This window comes from Branchiostoma floridae, chromosome 15 (assembly GCF_000003815.2).
Source record: "Branchiostoma floridae strain S238N-H82 chromosome 15, Bfl_VNyyK, whole genome shotgun sequence".
Taxonomy (NCBI): domain Eukaryota; kingdom Metazoa; phylum Chordata; class Leptocardii; order Amphioxiformes; family Branchiostomatidae; genus Branchiostoma; species Branchiostoma floridae.
In genome coordinates, this window is record NC_049993.1 from 20,640,620 (window position 1) to 20,658,805 (window position 18,186).

At 43.5% G+C, this 18,186-nt stretch overlaps 1 protein-coding gene across 1 annotated transcript in view; it reads left to right on the forward strand.

Annotated features, from left to right (window-relative positions):
• The window catches only part of LOC118431656 (adhesion G protein-coupled receptor L2-like), a 38,944-nt gene that overhangs the window by 16,964 nt on the left and 3,794 nt on the right, over positions 1 to 18,186 (forward strand). Inside the window, exons 4-17 of the mRNA XM_035842897.1 lie at positions 2,019 to 2,131; positions 3,233 to 4,018; positions 7,674 to 7,791; positions 9,336 to 9,604; positions 10,095 to 10,234; positions 10,580 to 10,735; positions 11,043 to 11,226; positions 13,892 to 14,017; positions 14,456 to 14,655; positions 15,108 to 15,154; positions 15,529 to 15,661; positions 16,494 to 16,544; positions 16,949 to 17,052; positions 17,644 to 17,750. Of these exons, the coding sequence (XP_035698790.1) occupies positions 2,019 to 2,131; positions 3,233 to 4,018; positions 7,674 to 7,791; positions 9,336 to 9,604; positions 10,095 to 10,234; positions 10,580 to 10,735; positions 11,043 to 11,226; positions 13,892 to 14,017; positions 14,456 to 14,655; positions 15,108 to 15,154; positions 15,529 to 15,661; positions 16,494 to 16,544; positions 16,949 to 17,052; positions 17,644 to 17,750 (2,534 nt within the window). The remainder of the gene's footprint in view (positions 1 to 2,018; positions 2,132 to 3,232; positions 4,019 to 7,673; positions 7,792 to 9,335; positions 9,605 to 10,094; positions 10,235 to 10,579; positions 10,736 to 11,042; positions 11,227 to 13,891; positions 14,018 to 14,455; positions 14,656 to 15,107; positions 15,155 to 15,528; positions 15,662 to 16,493; positions 16,545 to 16,948; positions 17,053 to 17,643; positions 17,751 to 18,186) is intronic.

Sequence of the window (18,186 nt, forward strand, 5' to 3'; positions counted from 1 at the left end):
TACTTATGTTCAGTCTCAAAAAGTGGTGTTCAGAAGTGATTTAGTTTGTTTAGGTACAGGCACAGGTACACAGATGTTTAGGTCCGGACCTGTACCTAAACATTTTTTAGGTACGGTACAGGTACGGGTATTTAAGTACACAGCCCTAGTTCAGCTGATTGTTCCGTTTGCTAACCCTCTGGAACTAACATAATGTATAAGGATATGATTTGGCTACATTCGTAATGCTGAAGTTCAAAGAAAAGCCACAACTTAAACTACTGTAAATGCAGAAATGTTCGCGGTGGATTAGTGTTCGCGGTTTTCGCGGCGGCCGTTTCACCGCGAATTTAAAAGCTCCGCAAACATTTTTCCATAACAGTAAGGGACTACAGTGCATTGTGCTACCGCGAAATTAAAACCACCGCCAAAAGTCCATTTTCCCGCTACCGCGAAATTAAATCCCCGCGAACTTAAATGCATTTACAGTATACAGTCGGAAGGCTCTAAGGATGGATGGCATTGTAACTCTAAGATCAGTTTCTGCATTGGTTCCTAGAGAACTATTTGGGCAAATCTTGGTAATTGTTAAACACTGACCCATATACAATGCTACGTTCTGTTAGTACATAAGTGCCACATTCGTAATGCAGAAGTGACAAGAGAAGAAAAGCCAAAACTTATACCAGATACAGCTAGTAGGTACCGAAGACAGATAGCGTAGTAACTTTAGTTTCTACACATTCCTAGTGAATTATTTTCGCGAGTCTTGTAGCTAAGATTATGTGTTATTTTGAGAATGAATGCAGCACCTAAGGAATGCGTGTTTGCTGCATGTTTATGTATGTAAGAAGGCATGACTCAGGTTTATCTTACCTACAGAGCTGCAAGCTGAACAAGTATTTACCAACTCTGATGTAGACATAGGATAAACATGTCCTTGTGAACAGGAAGTGAGTAAGGACCCAGTCTCATTCGTGGTGTGACAGGTTTTCCACAGCAAATCTGGGACATTCTGGGAACATTCACAGAAATTTGGTTGTCTAATGATGAAAAAGCTGGAAACATTTTTGCCATTTTCGATCTCTTAACACCAAGAATACGTATCCGCTGTATGACTACTGTACCATGGCATTGTTTCAGACATAAAGTCAAAACATTATGAAATCCTCCTTTGCCATCCGTCCAAAAAAATAAATCAACAATTGTTTCTTTGGAATCATTATCCCATATATACTTTTACTATCAAAATAAAACAGTGCAGTTGCAGTATAGCAAAAAGCCTGTACATTGCAGGGCTGTCTTCTTCAACCAGGGACGGAAATGTACATATTAAGACAAACAAAAATGTCAACTAGTCTGTCCCAAAAATCTGAATTTGATGATGTGCAATCGATGAAAAATTTACTTTTGTAAACTTAAAATCACAGATTTGACAACAGAAAATTTAACAGCATGGGCTCCCAGACAATGAGTAGGATGGAAAAGATCTAAAGCTGGAGGCAGTCCTGGTACTCTAGAAAAGAACAGCAAAAGGATACTTTAAACATTTTGAATCAGAACTGATGTTTTTGCCTAATCTCCAAGCAGATCCACGGTGGCGTAATATAGTATCAAACCCACCCTCCGGTGCCCGTTTCACTCCCGTTTGGCCGGCCGTATTCCTTGGCCAGCTTTGATACTATCTTAGGGCACCGTAGGATCTGCTTGGAGATAAGTTTTTCCTGTTGTGTACTCACCTCTGTTCTCTCTGCCTCTAGATGCAACAGCCACTCCAGCTGTAAGGTCGGCGCGCTCGACGCGACCTTCGGCGGCGACCCCTGCCCCAAAACCTACAAATTCCTGGAGGTCCATTTTAAATGTCTCACCCACAGTGAGTAGTTGTCATACCTCCGGTTCCTGCTGTCGTTCGTGTCCCGCCTGCCCGCACGCGCATGCACACACGTACATACATGCACGCCCCCTACAGGCTCAGCCCTGTACTCCACCCTGATCAGTCATGTTGCCATTTTTCGATTTTCGATCCTGTCTGTATGTAGATGTAACAACCGCACTCAGTGTGTCGTGCCCGCCCTCGACGGGGTGTTCGGCGAGGACCCCTGCCCGGACACCTACAAGTACCTCGAGGTGTTCTTTCGTTGTGTGTCCAGCTGTGAGTACCCTTCCCATCATGCCTCTGGGTACCCATCATGCCTTGGGTGCCCGCCTCTTTCCTCTCCGCATGCACACTCACTCCATTCCTGACATCTCCATTGTCGCATGGGGCCACCAAGTCTAACCAGAAACCAGCTCCGACACCATGTAGAGTAGGCAGAGAGGCTCTCCGCAGCTTGTGGTTGAAGTTTGAACTAATCACAGAGTCTGAACAATAACTCACCGTTAAAGTAAACAAAACATGCAGTAATGCTTGGATCCATTGGAAGAAAAAACTTTGTAATATTGCATAACAGCTAGTTTCTAAAAACTTTGTTAATTTGACAATTGAGTAAAGTGCAAAGATACCACATGTAATTCAACCTTGCAAAGTAATTGGCAGTTGAAGCTAGTATGACCAAACATTGTTATGGACATGTCTCTTACCAGTTGTTTTTTCCAAGGCATCCAACCATGCTGCAAAAAAAAGTGACTTTAATATATAAGGATTTGTGTGTTTGACTAACTTCTTACTAAGTTAATCTACAAATAACTTTTGCAAACTGCAAGAAGCAGAAGGAAGACATGATGTAACTTGGTGGGCTAGCAGGTGGCTTCTGGGAAGGTTTGCGGATGTCTTAGACACACTTAGGGTTCCAAGGATGTGTTTTAAGATGTGACAGCAGGTAGCAAACGTCTTCAGTGTTGAAGAGAAGGAGGGGGGTTAGAAGTAGACCCAGTATGCAGGGTTGGACAGGTTTTCTAAAATTTACTTGTCCTATCGGGCATGTACGTGAAAAATTTACTTGGCCGAACCATCTTTTCACTTGCCCAAAATTCAAATAACATTTCTCCGTGTATTTTCACTTCCATGTAGTGGCATTCTATTGGCTGTATTTTTCTCTGTTGACTATAGCTTGATGCCACGACTGTGAAAAGTAACAAGTACATGTTTATCAAAATCTCACTCGTGGAAAAATCTTACTTGCCTGATCGGGCAAGTGGCAGAGGAAAAGTGCTTGCCTGATCAGCTCTTTCAGTTGCCCAGGACAATCGGGCTAGTGGACTTGTCCAACCCTGGTACGTCTTGATGTGTTGATGTGTAATTTACCCACGTTAGTTTTTGAGTGCCCGGGCACGCTGGAGTCCGTGGGCAGGCCGGAAACCCTCACACAGATGGGAACGAAGATCGGCAGCTGGTACAGAGATCCGGTACCCGGAGTCGACAAGGGCAAGATCTACGTCATGCCATGGCGACCGTTTAACACGATCAGCGTCGACGAATACGCTGACATCGACGACCTGAAAGACTTGAAGCCGTCGCGTACGATCCCGTTGCCGGATAAAGTCGATGGGACGGGGTTTGTGGTTTACGACGGCGCCGCGTATTACAACAAGGAGAGATCACCCAGCATCATCAAGTTCAACCTCTCAACCCTGAATAGGGACTTACAGAAGGAGCTTCCGGGAGCAAGGTACCACAACGAAGCGCCGTATCGTTTTGGCGGGATGTCGGATATCGACTTAGCGGTGGACGAGAACGGATTGTGGGCGATCTACGCCACCGAGGAGAGCGAGGGAAGAATGGTGATCGCGAAACTCGATCCGGATTCCCTCGCCGTAGAGAAAACCTGGGAGACGAACTACAACAAGCGCGCGGCCACGAACACATTCATGGTGTGCGGGAAGCTCTACGTGGTGAGCACGCGATACGTCCAGCCGGTGGACACAGGAGGGAAGCTGGTGTATGTTTATGACACAAGCACGGGAGACGGCGAAAACCTTGACCTCCCGTTCTACAACCAGTACGGCTACAACACCCAGGTGGACTACAACCCACGCGACAACTCTCTCCACGTCTGGGACAACGGGTACCTCCTCTCGTACCCGCTAACGTTCGAGGCTGGTAAGTCGGGTGCTGCGTGGGCCATGTCCACAGCATGGGGTCACGGTACCCTTTTCTTAACGAGCGTGCGCTAATTAACGATGCACCGTAATGTCCATGGCTGACTGGCCTGCATGGGTTTAAGGATTAAATTGTAACTGCAGAAAAGCGTTAAGCTTTGGTGGCAAACTTAAACTTTAAGCACGTCAACCAGAAATTGTAAATCTTGACTGGCTTGTGAAGCAGAATATGTTTGTAAAGCTGAATATGACGTTGTAAAGAATAACTACAGAGTGATACTTAAAAATGATAATTGCATGCCTCTCCGTGCCTTTGAATATTTTCTGCTTGGAGACAACACCTGAGTGAACATTGTTGATGAACAAAATCGTTGCAGCAAAAAAAAATGTAAGTTGTTTGACTTTCCGTCCCCAAATACTACAGAAACACATTTTCTTACCGATTTTACTTAAGGATAAGAATGTAACATTTTTTTCATCCCAACACTAAGAAAGTTTCATATTTGTTGGCCAGTTCCAATTGCCAGATGCCAAACTGTAAGAAAATATTTATTTTGAGTGGCATTTATCAATCAACAGCATGTGAAAACAAGCGTTGTCTCTATCAGAAACAAGTTCCTGACATCTCTACAAACCTTTTTTCCACAATTTTGTAACGAGCCTCCTTTCCTAACAAACTCCCTTCTTTTTTAGTTGGCTGGCTGAAGCCTGAGTTCTCGCTAACCTAACAGATCTGCAGTATGACTCCCCTCTCCCTTCTCTCAGCTCTTACAACAAGGGTTCATACCCTGGATAGTTTAGCCCTAACATAGCAGACTTACATTTACCATTGCATATATAGTACAGTCTACGAGTTAGTGCTACCAACAAAGTCACACACAAAAGGCTGATTTTTTATCTTGGCTACTGTCTATACATTTGTAAAAGAACAAGATGATAATGTCTTTGCTTTTTGATATCTGTTTGGCACATTTCCAGTGTTTTTAATGCTTGCCAAGTTTTGGATAAAGTACTAAGCATGCTGTAGTACCCCCCTCCCCACCCTAAAACTTGAACAATAAGCCTTGGTTTCCACACGTAGTGAGATATTTTCAGGACCATCAGTTATGTCATGTTTATGCATGGTCACGACTTCATCTTTTGTTGCTGCATTACTAAGACTAAGAGATGTTGCCATTTGTTTTGCGACTTTTGTAACATTTCCGTTTTTGCCATTTTTTGTTCCATTTTTCGTTGCTTCCCGCTAACTGTGACCATTTCACAGTAATGAAGTGTTGCCATGACAATCATGGGAGTTCTAGTGATTGTGTTGTTGCCACGGAAACCATAGATAATGTATATGTTTTGCCAGGGAATGTGGTTTTGTCATATTCACATGGCTGAAACAGAATATGCCGCTTTTGCTCCATTTTATGTCATTTTCATGATGTTTTGTTTATTTTCGTTTGTTTGTGCTGAATGTGATGTGATCTTGTTTGTCAAGTTGCGTTTGTATGCCTCCCTGTTTTATGATAATTATAGCATGTTGGAATGTTTAGTAGGAAATTCCTCTCTGTAGCAATTGTGTTTTTCCCTGAAAGATTATGAGGAACTATTTCTAAATTGCAGTGTTTTCCCTCCCGTTAACTTGGCATGGTGGCTCCAGTAAAATCTTATTCCTACCACCATGCTGGTAAACTCACAGCCATGGGTAGTTTTTATGCCCCAGACTATGAGCATCTTTCTGAACCCAACAGAAAGGCAGTATGGATAACAAACTGGAGTCACCAGGCCTTGCTAAAGGGTGGGGAAACATTGATGTTATGTAAGATATCCTAGTTCATTGTAATGTAAACAGGGGGTTCGTTTTTAAGGGGCGAAAGATTGGAAACTAACTTTTCTACAATTCTACAATCTAAATTCTCATCCCATTCAAGTTTTTGGCCCTGACTCCTTACAAAATGGACCCCCTGGTGTAGGGTTAATTTTGGGCACATGTGGACTGTGTTTTACATGTAACGTTAAGGTATTCATGAAAAATGGTGTGACCTTGACGATATCCTGTTCAGACAGTGGTATGCAGTAGTTTGATAAGCGAGATTGACCAGTGTATGTGTTTCTTGTATATTCCTAGTATCTTCATAGTATGACTTACATGTGTGTGTGGGAAAATGACCGTCACAGACAGTGTTGAAGCTGTATAGGGAAGTTGTTAAGTGTAAAGGGTTCTGCCCCTACTTCAGTAATATAACATTTACTGTATTGTACTTCTACTATTTGAGTTGATTAGTACTGTATTATTGTTGGGTTGACATTTCTAAGTAGGTTTTTAGGGTATAATTGTAAATGGATAGATCATAATAATAATTAATGATCATAGATTCGTTGGTAAAATTTAAGAGTCAGTTATATGTACATTGTACTACTCTCCATGGGATCATTGTGAAAGTTCAAGTGACTACCCAAACAGAATATTCTCTAAGGGATCATAGCAGAAGTTCTTGTTACCACCCAAATAGATGATTCACTAAGGGATCATTGGGAAAGTTCATGTTACCACCCAGACAGAATCTTCTCTAAGGGAACATTGGGAAAGTTCATGTTACCACCCAAACAGAATCCCCACGCCACGCCATGTAGTCTGTCCTCAGCTGACGTGTAGTCTCGTCATTTCATCATCAACCAACCGCCATGTCCGCCTGTGTGTGCGTCCGTCCGTCCTTCCGTCCGTCCGTGTCTGTCCCTCACAGCTCTGCTGTTACATAACAAACCTGTCTGACATTGTGACTAATCAGCTCACTTCTTAGAGTAAGGTGTTCTGTTTCATGTTTGTTTAGTAAAAAGAGTGTTCTGAAATGTAATTTCAGCATGAAAACAGAGCCTGGGGGAAGATTGTACCACTTTTTCAGGTTTTTCCCCAAAACAGCCTCTGTTTCCATTTAGTTGTTTTCCTCAATTTTATTTGGAAATGTCCAAATCCAAGGAAGGTAAACCTGAGTGAATTCTCTTCATATAGAAACTGCCCAGAACACCTTGTTCAAAGAAGCCTCTAACCAAACATCAGTGATCTGAAGAGAAATGATCTGATTCCAAAGAAAAAAAAGTGATGAATCACGAATCACAGCAAGAAGAGGAAAAAAGTTTTTCTATTCAAACCAGTCTCAGTGCTGTTTTCCTAAATTTGCACTAATGCTTCCAAGTCCAAAAGTGGTATATTTTTTTTGAAAACCTGGAAAGCCTTGAGTCTCCTCTCAGAGAAGTGGTAAAAAACTGAGACTGTTTGAATGGACAGACTTTCATCCTGTTGTATGTAGACTGCTAACCCTGTCAGCATGTGGCTTGCTAGTGTAGTACAGTAATATTGTGTAGTCTTGTAAAACATGATTTAACTGTGATTATAACTTTGTGAAGTAACATTGTCTGTATTACACAGATTGTAGCAGTGTTTCTTATAACACCACATAGACTGTAGGTGTAGCACAGCCAACCAATGTGTGATTACAATCAGAAATCGCTGCAGTAGCAAAACTTTTCTTCCTCTCTTCTTCTCTCTCTCTCTTACAATCACTTCTACAACCTTCCGACGTAATTTTTCTGATCTCTTGTTCTCGACTGGTACTAACCCACCTGTGTTTAAGAAGTGGACAGGTGTAGTAAAGACGTTGCTGTTTCTGCAGTGCCCACAGAGCCGCCCCCCTCCCGACCCGTGTCTCCAGATGTTCCCACAGTGAACCCAGACAAAGAAGGGCTGATCACAACCCCGGCACCGATACTACAGCCAACAACCCAAAACAGGTGAGATGTGCTGGCTTTATTGAGTTGCATGGACTGAAGTTTTTACCTGAATACAATAAAATGTGTGTCGACGAAGGTTGGACACCCAGGTAAGAAGGCAACAGTTATTGAAGCAACTGGAAAAGATAAAAGAAAAACAGATATCAGACAATACAATGAATGCAGAGGACAGTTATACTCAGATTCTGAATTGGTTACCCATGGCTGCCTAAACCATACTTGTTTAACTGCCATTTGAAAGTATCTATTCCATTCTGTAATAACAAATTTATTTGGGCCAGACTGTCTCTAGCTTTTTCCATCCCACGTTGTTGATTTTTCTTTTTAAAATTGTCATTCTATGCTCATGAAAACAGATTTTCAACAGTTTTATGTCATGAAGATTTTTGGGATAGATGGGTAATGTATTTTTTTTTGCCGTCCTGGGATGAAGGGATGGGTCCTGGAGACAGCCTTGCTTTGGACACAGATTTGACAAATATAGATTGTGTTTATCAGTCAGCTTGTACCTCCTGACAGGTGTGTGTGTGTGTACAGATGTGTGGCATGTCAACAGGGACAGGTCTGTCAAACATGTGAATAATCTGTTCTTCGTCTGTCAGCATGTCTCCTCACACCTGTGTAAACGCCACTGCTATTATGTTATCCACCCACGACTATTCTATATATGCTAAGTCAGATTTAGAGATATTTTCTGCACAGTGAGGCAGGACTGCCATGCTTACACATGTAGTTTAGATGTTCTTACTGTTTGCCTTTAAATGATAACTAAATTTGCACATCTCAGTAAAACTACAACACAATTAAAAGCAGTATGTTGGATAACCCTGGCTAGGGAGAGACAAACCTGGAGACAACTCTTTATCTTCATGGCTACCTTGTCCCTCCAGCGACCTGGAGGTCAAGGGACTAGGTAGGTAGGTAGGTACTGTAATTCACTTTGTCTTCACGGTACCAAACTTTCACCGTCTGAGAAAATTTAACTTGCTCTCGGAACTAAATGTTCACTGTCGAGGCAAGTGCACATAAAAAAGTCTGTGAATTGTTATCAGTAATGATAAGTTCACGTTACAGTCGTCACCGTGAAAACCGTGAACATAACAGTTCTTTGAAAAAATCAGGAATTACAGTATGTTGTTGACTGGTCTAGGTTAAGATTGGAGTGGTCTTGGGCAGATTTTGCCAGTAAAATCATATATTGTAGGATTGTCAGGTGTGTCACTGATATGGACAGGTGTGTTGGTGAAGTATCAGACAGGACTCTTAAGTCACTGTTACAGGTATGTTCTCATTTTCGTGTATTAGGTAACAAGTAGGTGAGTCACAGTTAGAGACAAGTGTGTTAGGTAACGATTCAGGTGTCAGAACACCTCCACCTGCACCCGCTGATCTTGTATTCTAGGATGTTGGTCTCCAAGGCAGAGACCTTATGTCTGTCATGTGCGACAGAGACATCTGGAGGGACTTCATAGTGTCACCTGATAATGGATGACTGAACTGAACTGTAAGATTGTTATCTGATGCATTTTCTCTGCTATCCTCAGACCGGAGCCGCCACAGAGGCCAGTGTCCACGCGGAGACCGCCCGCTCGACCCGCTACCACAACCGCTGCGCCGGTCGGTCCACAGAGACCGGACACGGTCACCGCCCGGACCTCCCCGCAGCCCACCGCGCCGGTTTCCACGACGACCGAGGAAACGCCGGCGTTCCTGCAGCAGTTCTGCCCGCCGATGTTTGCCAGGAACATCAGCTGGCCGAGAACGCCGGCGGGGGAAGTCAGCAAACAGCCGTGCCCTCCTGGGACTGATGGAGGTGAGTAGAGCTAGGAAAAGTTCTAGTGTTATGATACAAGATACAAGCTTGTCTTATTGCATAGCACAGTGTTGCCACTGAATTAAAACCTGTGAAAACTAGAAAGGCAACATTTTTGCCAAAATTCACAAATGTTTTCCCTCTAGCGTTGTGTCAAGCTACATACAACACTGTACCTGGTCCATTAGGCTTGCCCCAATGTAGTGTGTGCGAGGGAAAAAAAGAATCGGGGCTATGGATTGGGGTATCTGAGTTGCCTGACATGATAGCAAGTCCAGGTAGACAGCCTTTTCTGCAAAGCTTTTCTGTTGGGAGGAAAAAAGAACATACCAGCAAAAACAAAATGTTTTCTCCTCAAAAAAACATTATAAAGATTTTGCAAATGAGTCAAGATTTACAGCATTAAGCCCTGTGAAGTTGTGTTTTGGATAAATGATTCTTGTCTGTTCAACTAAGCAAGATTTCTTGTGACCTGTTGACCTTTGACCAGGCGTGGCCACGTGGCGTTGCGGGCGGAACCCCGTCCAGTGGAGCACGGCGACCCCTGACCTGACGGACTGCACCTCGCGCTGGGTCGCCGGGATCAACCGCAAGATCCGAGACGGGGAATCGGCGCTGGAGATTGCACAGGTCGCTAAGTGTTTGCATTATGTATAGAATGTTTTCGTAGTATTACGACTTTTAACTGTGCAATTGATGATTAATTTAATGCATACTATATATATATAGAATGGTTTTAGTATCACGACTATTAACAAAGTGACCACAATCTATGATTGATTTAAAGTATACCGATATGTATAAATTTTATCGATTTTTTTAAAAAGAATATATAAGTGTTGGTTGTTACATTATCATTAAGTTCTTACTGTGCATGTAACTAGAATTTTTTATCATCAACAGTTGTTTTGCCTACGAAGCTGCTACTTGCAATGTGTCTTCAAGAAATAAGAACCATTATTATTATAATAACAGGATCTGGTGGGGAAGATCACGGAGAGCCGTGAGATCTACGGGGGAGACGTGAAGAAGGCTGTCAAGATCATGGACCAGCTGGTCGTCCTGGTTACCAGCCAGGTGCAGAACATGGAGCCGCAGGACAAGCAGGAGAGTCTGAACACCTTCACTCAGGTGAGTTACTGTCATAGATGTGGACAGGTGTGTTCTTATCTTCGTGTATCTGGTAACAGTAATGGGATTCAAATCCACATTTCCACTTGACAGTTTTTAAGTCATCAGTAACAACGTGGTGTCAGAAGTGGGATTCAGACCCATGCCCCCATTTGACAGTTTTTAAGTACTTTCCCCCCCTCCAGACAGTGGTGGAGGCTATGGTTTCCAAGTGCATTTATTTATTTTTCCCCCCTACAGACATTGGTGGAGGTTATGGTAAGTGTGCTTTAAGTCTTGATAAGTAAAAGATCATTCCTCCCTGCAGACCCTTGTGGAGGCTGGGAGCATGCTGCTTGACGAGGGCAGAGTGGAATCCTGGGAAGACATGTCTGCGGGAGAACAGTCCATCTCCGCGACGACGCTGGTGAAAACCGTGGAGGAGAACGGGCTGCTGCTGGCGGAACACCTCCCGCCCAGACGCAAGGTCACCGCCACCGACAACAACATCGGTGAGATACCTAGACATAGTGTAGTCTTTACACAAGGTCACTGCGACCGACAACAACATCGGTGAGATACCTAGACATAGTGTAGTCTTTACACAAGGTCACAACAACATCGGTGAGATACTTAGACATAGTCTAGTCCAGCGTTCCCGCCAGGTTTTTGAAAGTATGCGTCCAAATATTTGGGAGGGGCGTAATGAGCGCCGTAGGCGCGAGACGAGCGCCGCAGGCGCTCGCATTCTAGGGGGGTCCGGGGGCATGCTCCCCCGGGAAAATTTGGATTTTCAAACCCTCTAGAACACAATTTCCTGCAATTTGAGAGGATAATCATGTACTTGAGATTGGATGTCGGTTGCCTCTTTTACTCCCATTTTCAGTTATCGACGACCACCCTCTTCATCAAAATACGTAATATTAAACGTAATTAAAAACAACTGTAAGCACAGGGAATCAGCCTTCCGTGATCTGGCCCGGGTATTATTTGTCCAGACATATCTATATGAAAATTTTGGATTTTTGATGCTTCGAAACAGGGCTCTAGCGGCCTAGCCTGTCCGTCAGCCCGTGAAAAAAATTCTGCCAATTATTTTCCGTCATTGAAAAAAAAATGTCTAACGTTTCCTCGTGCGATCGATGTTGCGCCCTCCCGCATCAAAAATTTTTCCGAGACGATAAAATAATGGCGCCATCACACTTTGTGTCTTTTTTCTATTTTGCCCGATGATTTTAGTCAAATTTTTTGAATCGGTGGGGTTTTACAAGGCCTTGCCGTCATTTTCCACGAGCGTGCGTTTGTTCCTGCGACCTCAGGTAACCCCGTTTTCGGCGTGAAATCTTTGGCTGGATTTCTTTTTAAATAGATCAAGAACGTTATACATTACTCGAGGAGGACGATCTGCTGCCTCTTTGGCAGTGATCATTGCCGGTGTAACCTTGAAGCAGTAGCCAGAAAGACGGCGCTGCGATCGACGGTCCGTCTGGGGAGGGGGGCGTGCCGTGACATGTGCCACGGAGTGCACAGCCGACTCGATCGACGCTTGACAACAATATTGCGGCCCCTTTTTCTGCCGCAAATTTTGTCTTTTTGAAATAAAAGAAATTTTGTAAATAAGAAATAAAGTGTATAGTTTTGGATTCTTCACTTATTTACCGCGCACCGTTTTTTGTTAGCTTTTGTTTTTTTCCGGTGACCAATAACAGAGTGCAACATTACATTTATCAAACGCTGATTGGTTATTAAGATGATTGGATTTGGACCTGGTGGCCAATCTAGACTGCTTGGCGCTAGCGGCCTGTTGTCAAAGATACCGACTGCCAATCAACTGCCCACAGTATGAGAACTTTTGTTGAGATGTGCAGCACTCGCGCAGAGCAGTTTGCTTGTTCAATACTAGTATTACCCACAAATCTTTAACAAATACGTGAAACTGAGGACAAGTAAGTATCATGTTAATATCAGAATATAAAATCTGCATAAGATTTCTTCGAGTGTTAAAGAATGCTGACTGTCAGACGTATTTCACGGACTACAAAAAATTACATTGCGCAACGGACAGCTCAGACTGGCGCGTGGCTGGGTGTGTCGCACATGGGTCCGCTAGTTGTAAAGCGTGCCGCGCTCCGCCCCATGCCCAGACTACTAGGATGACCGGAAAGTGAAGAATTTGAAGTATAAATTGTAAAGGTAGGATTCCTTCGTATAAAGACAGATTTTTAAAAAGATTCCAGATACATTTTGTACACTGGTGGTACAGGTCAGCCTTTCTTTCATATTTTTTTATGGACGCATTCAGCCGAGCCGAGTGCGTCTTTCCAGAAAAAAATGCGTCCAAAGACGTAAAGACGTATGCCTGGCGGGAACGCTGGTCTAGTCTAAACACAACGTCACTGCGACCGACAACAACATCGGTGAGATACCTAGACATAGTGTAGTCTTACACAAGGCCACAACAACATCGGTGAGATACCGAGACATAGTCTTGTCCAAACATTGGTGAGATACCTAGACATAGTTTAGTCTAAACATCAGTGAGATACCTAGACATAGTCTAGTCTTTACACCGCCACAGACAACAACATCGGTGAGATACTGGGCTGGTCTTATTTTGGGAGTATCTTTGATAAGTTTAAGGTCCATTTCCTATTGCTAACATTACCAATCTGTAAACTTAAAGAACAAGCTAGTCAATGCCACTGACAACAACAGCCGTAAGGAACTTACAGTTCAGAACATTGGCCATAGAAACATTTTTTAACGTTTTTAGCTTTGCAGAGAATCAAGTATTGGAACATTTTAAAACACCAGCTCGTGCCTGAATACCTTAAAACACACTAACCCCTGTTGTTCCTATGTTACAGCTATGGAGGTGTTAGTTGTTGACACTACAGGTGAGGTAGAAGACATGTCCTTCCCACTTGCACACACCTGTACACATCTGCACACACCTGCACACACCTGTACACACCTGCACACACCTGCACACTCCTGTACACACCTGTACACACACTAACCCGTGTTGTTCCTATGTTACAGCTATGGAAGTGTTGGTTGTGGACACCACAGGTGAGGTAGAAGACATGTCCTTCCCACTTGCACACACCTGTACACATCTGAACACACCTGTACACACATGTACACACACTAACCCGTGTTGTTCCTATGTTACAGCTATGGAGGTGTTAGTTGTTGACACCACAGGTGAGGTAGAAGACATGTCGTTCCCACCTGAAGGAAACGCCATCTCTGATGTCATCACCTTACCTGGGCCCAGCATCAAGGCACACGGGCGCAACGGTACAAACTCTACTCCACTGTCAGAGTCAAAGATCTAAATTTGTAGTACAATGCTAAACTTTCTGTTGGTGTCATTTGAATGTGTTAGGAGTTTTTATATGCCCAGTTTTCTCACACTAGAAATAAGTATTGTGTCAAACCTAAATTGCCTTGACCAGTCTTATTCGTCAGGTCAGGAAATACTGAAAACTGTTACCTGTGAGAAACAATACAGTAGTGACAACTACATATGCTTACGAGAAAGAATGGGGTAATTTTGCTTTTTACAATCAGTGGGAGAATAACTTTTAAATGAAAGATTACTTTGGATACATTTTCATGATTAAGAGTTTCCCCCTGCCCCGTAGGTAACAGTGAAAGTTATGTTTGTGACGTACAACACGATGGATTGCTTCCAAGTGAAAGGTGTTAACAATTTCCTTTTCCTCCGGTCCGTAGGTACAGCGAAAGTTGTGTTCGTGACCTACAGCACGCTGGGTCGCTTCCTGTCGTCCAACAGCCCGACCCACGGAGACATCAACTTCGTGGACAGCTCAGAGAGGATGCTGGGAACGCGGGTCATCGCCGCCTCCATCAACCGGCTGGAGCAGCAACAACTCCTGCCGGAACCTGTGGTTTTTACTCTGGAGCATACACAGGTGGGTACAACTGGAAATGTAGGGATGGGGTAGTTACTGTTACAGAAGAGTCAGGTACAGGTATGGTCCAAGTTCAGAGGATCAAGTAGAATCTAGACCTGATTGCCTGTAAAAATTTCTGCATGGACAATATTTAAAACAATGGTCCATTTTGGTACCTCTAAGAATTTTGAATGAAATCTTACACTGATTGCTGATGTCACATAAAAAAAGGGAAGGTGACGTCCCAAAGCCTTTGATAGACTATAAGAGTAGTGGGTTTTAATCCACTGTTACTTGGACGCAGCATTGTATGTATGGTGGAGCCCATCCTTTCAATGCCTTGATAGTTACACCTGGGTGCACCGGTGACCTCTCCATCTTGTGGCATAAAGAACAGGTTGACACAGAGAAACCAAAAACTTTCAGTGCTGATGATGAGGTCTGATTGATTGTTTCCTTATTCCTCACAGGAGAACGTTTCTGGTCCTCTCTGCTCCTTCTGGAAGTACGAGCCACTGTAAGTATGAACACCTTTCCTTACATGATTTGTATTTTTTATCTGGTACAAAATCAGGGCTCGAAAGACTTTTTTCTGTCTTTCTGACCTGCCCTGGTGCAGGTAACTTTTGAAGCACTAGAAAAATGTTACCTGCATTCAAGTATATCCCTAAAGTGGATAAAACAACTTTTTGACCTTACCTACACAGCCCAACTTTTACCTGCACTAATCTGCATATGCAGGTGGAATTTCGAGCCCTAAAAATCTACCATTTTAGAGAAGCTTTTATTCATGTCTGTCACTTATCTGCATTTCTCTTAGATGAAACATGAAAGTATTTTCTCTGCTACAGAGAATAGTTCTAATACTGTATTTTCCTTATCCTTGCACAGTGTTCTGATTGGCTACTGGTCAGGTGAGGGATGCAGCGTCGTGGCGACCAACACCACACACACCTCCTGCTCCTGTAACCATCTCACCAACTTCGCTGTACTCATGGACACTCGTGGAGTCAAGGTACCAACAACATAACCCCAACATAACCCTTACCCAACACACCCACACAGTATAGCATAACCCTTACCCAACACACCCACACAGCACAACATAACCCTTACCCAACACACCCACACAGTATAGCATAACCCTTACCCAACACACCCACACAGCACAACATAACCCTTACCCAACACACCCACACAGCACAACATAACCCTTACCCAACACACCCACACAGCACAACATAACCCTTACCCAACACACCCACACAGCACAACATAACCCTTACCCAACACACCCACACAGTACAATATAACCCTTACCCTCCTGTAACCATCTCACAAACTTTGCTGTGCTCATGGACACCCGCGGAGTCAAGGTACGAACAGCATAACCCCAACATAACCCTTACCCAACACACCCACACAGTACAATATAACCCTTACCCAACACACCCACACAGCACAACATAACCCTTACCCAACACACCCACACAGTACAACATAACCCTTACCCAACACACCCACACAGTACAACATAACCCTTACCCAACACACCCACACAGCACAACATAACCCTTACCCAACACACCCACACAGCACAACATAACCCTTACCCAACACACCCACACAGCACAACATAACCCTTACCCAACACACCCACACAGTACCACATAACCCTTACCCAACACACCCACACAGCACAACATAACCCTTACCCAACACACCCACACAGCACAACACAACCCTTACCCAACACACCCACACAGCACAACATAACCCTTACCCAACACACCCACACAGTACCACATAACCCTTACCCAACACACCCACACAGCACAACATAACCCTTACCCTCCTGTAACCATCTCACCAACTTCGCTGTGCTCATGGACACCCGCGGAGTCAAGGTACAAACAGCATAACCCCAACATAACCCTTACCCAGCACACCCACACAGTACAATATAACCCTTACCCTCCTGTAACCATCTCACAAACTTTGCTGTGCTCATGGACACCCGCGGAGTCAAGGTACCAACCTGCCATACAATGTAGAATTTGCTGTTAGTTGATTTGGCATTTCCAGGGACAGATACAATGTTGTTTAAGCTGCCAACACCCTCCATATTTAAAGTATAAGCATGTCTAACTCCTCAAGCACAGGGAACAAGCTCAGCAGAGTGAGTCTGTGAGTTTGGACAAGAGTATACCAAATTTACAAGGCATTTCACTGTTTTGGTTCTCTTGTCCAAACAAGTAGAGAAAATACAAGTGTTTGTTTATTTATTAAACGTTTATTTGTTGTTCCCCAGCTGGCCAGCACCCATGTTGTGTTCCTGTCTGCAATCACCTGGGTGGGGATGATCATCTCCATCTGCTGCCTCTTCTGTGCTCTCATCTGTTTCTCCATATTCAGGTGAGTAAAACACTGACTGAAACATGCGTACATTGGTCACAACTGTGGCATTCAAGTAGTGCTGGAAAAGGACAAAACATTTTTTATGTGATATCTGAAAATATGATGTTGAATTGGATTGCAAATATCAGCTTCCTGATGCATTTCAGTTTGATATTGAGCTGTCATTGTTGGATCATACGTGGCTAAAATAGTGGGGGAAAAAAGAAAATCTCTACCAACTAACTCTTCCTATCCGTGTATCATACAAGGTCTGAAGGCTATATGCTTGAAATAGTGGACAAGGAGCATAGTAGACATGAGAAAATGAGAATGCTTCTTGTAATAATAGTAGAAGTTGTAGCTGCAGCAGTAGTGGCAGTAAAGGAAGTAGAAGTAGTATCCGATACTACTGCTGCAGGGGTTTCTAACATGAGTGGTAAGAATGCAGCTAAATCGCCATGAATGGAAATATTGGAAGCTACTGGACTCAACCAATAGACTATAACCAACCCCCAAATTTCAATGAAAATCTTGTCACAGAGGTTATGTTTTACGCAGTTGCTTCCTAGTTGTGTTGAGTTTTATTTGACATTGTTTTCCTGTCTACAGAGGTTTGAAGAGCGACCGTAACACGATACACAAGAATCTGTGCTTCAACCTCATCATCGCAGAACTCTTCTTTCTCATCGGCATAGACAAGACACAGTACCAGGTGGGCAAGGCTTGATTGATTAACTATATGATTGATTGATTAACAAAATGTCTACAGAAGTCCTGTGGTCTTTAGTTGTGTGACAGTGAGTACTGTTCCAGACTTATCTTCAAGTTTTCAAGTCATATCAGCTAGTGTCCACATTGTAATGTTCCTGTGCAATTCAAATAAAGTCAGAGTCTGTACAATTCCTTAGAAATTGCAAGCTTCCAGATGTGCTTGAGTAAGAACGAACAGAGCATTAGTTTGTTAAGTTAGGGTAGACGACGTTTGCTTGTAAATGTTGCCTTTGTAGTTAGACTTTTCCCCATTTTTCATCTAGGTGGGCTGTCCCTGTGTCGCCTTGTTCCTGTAGTTGCATAGTTAACCTGTACTGTTATGTGTTACACTGACTGTGTGATGTTCCCAGGTTGCTGTCCGGGTGTCGCTGCTATCCTCCA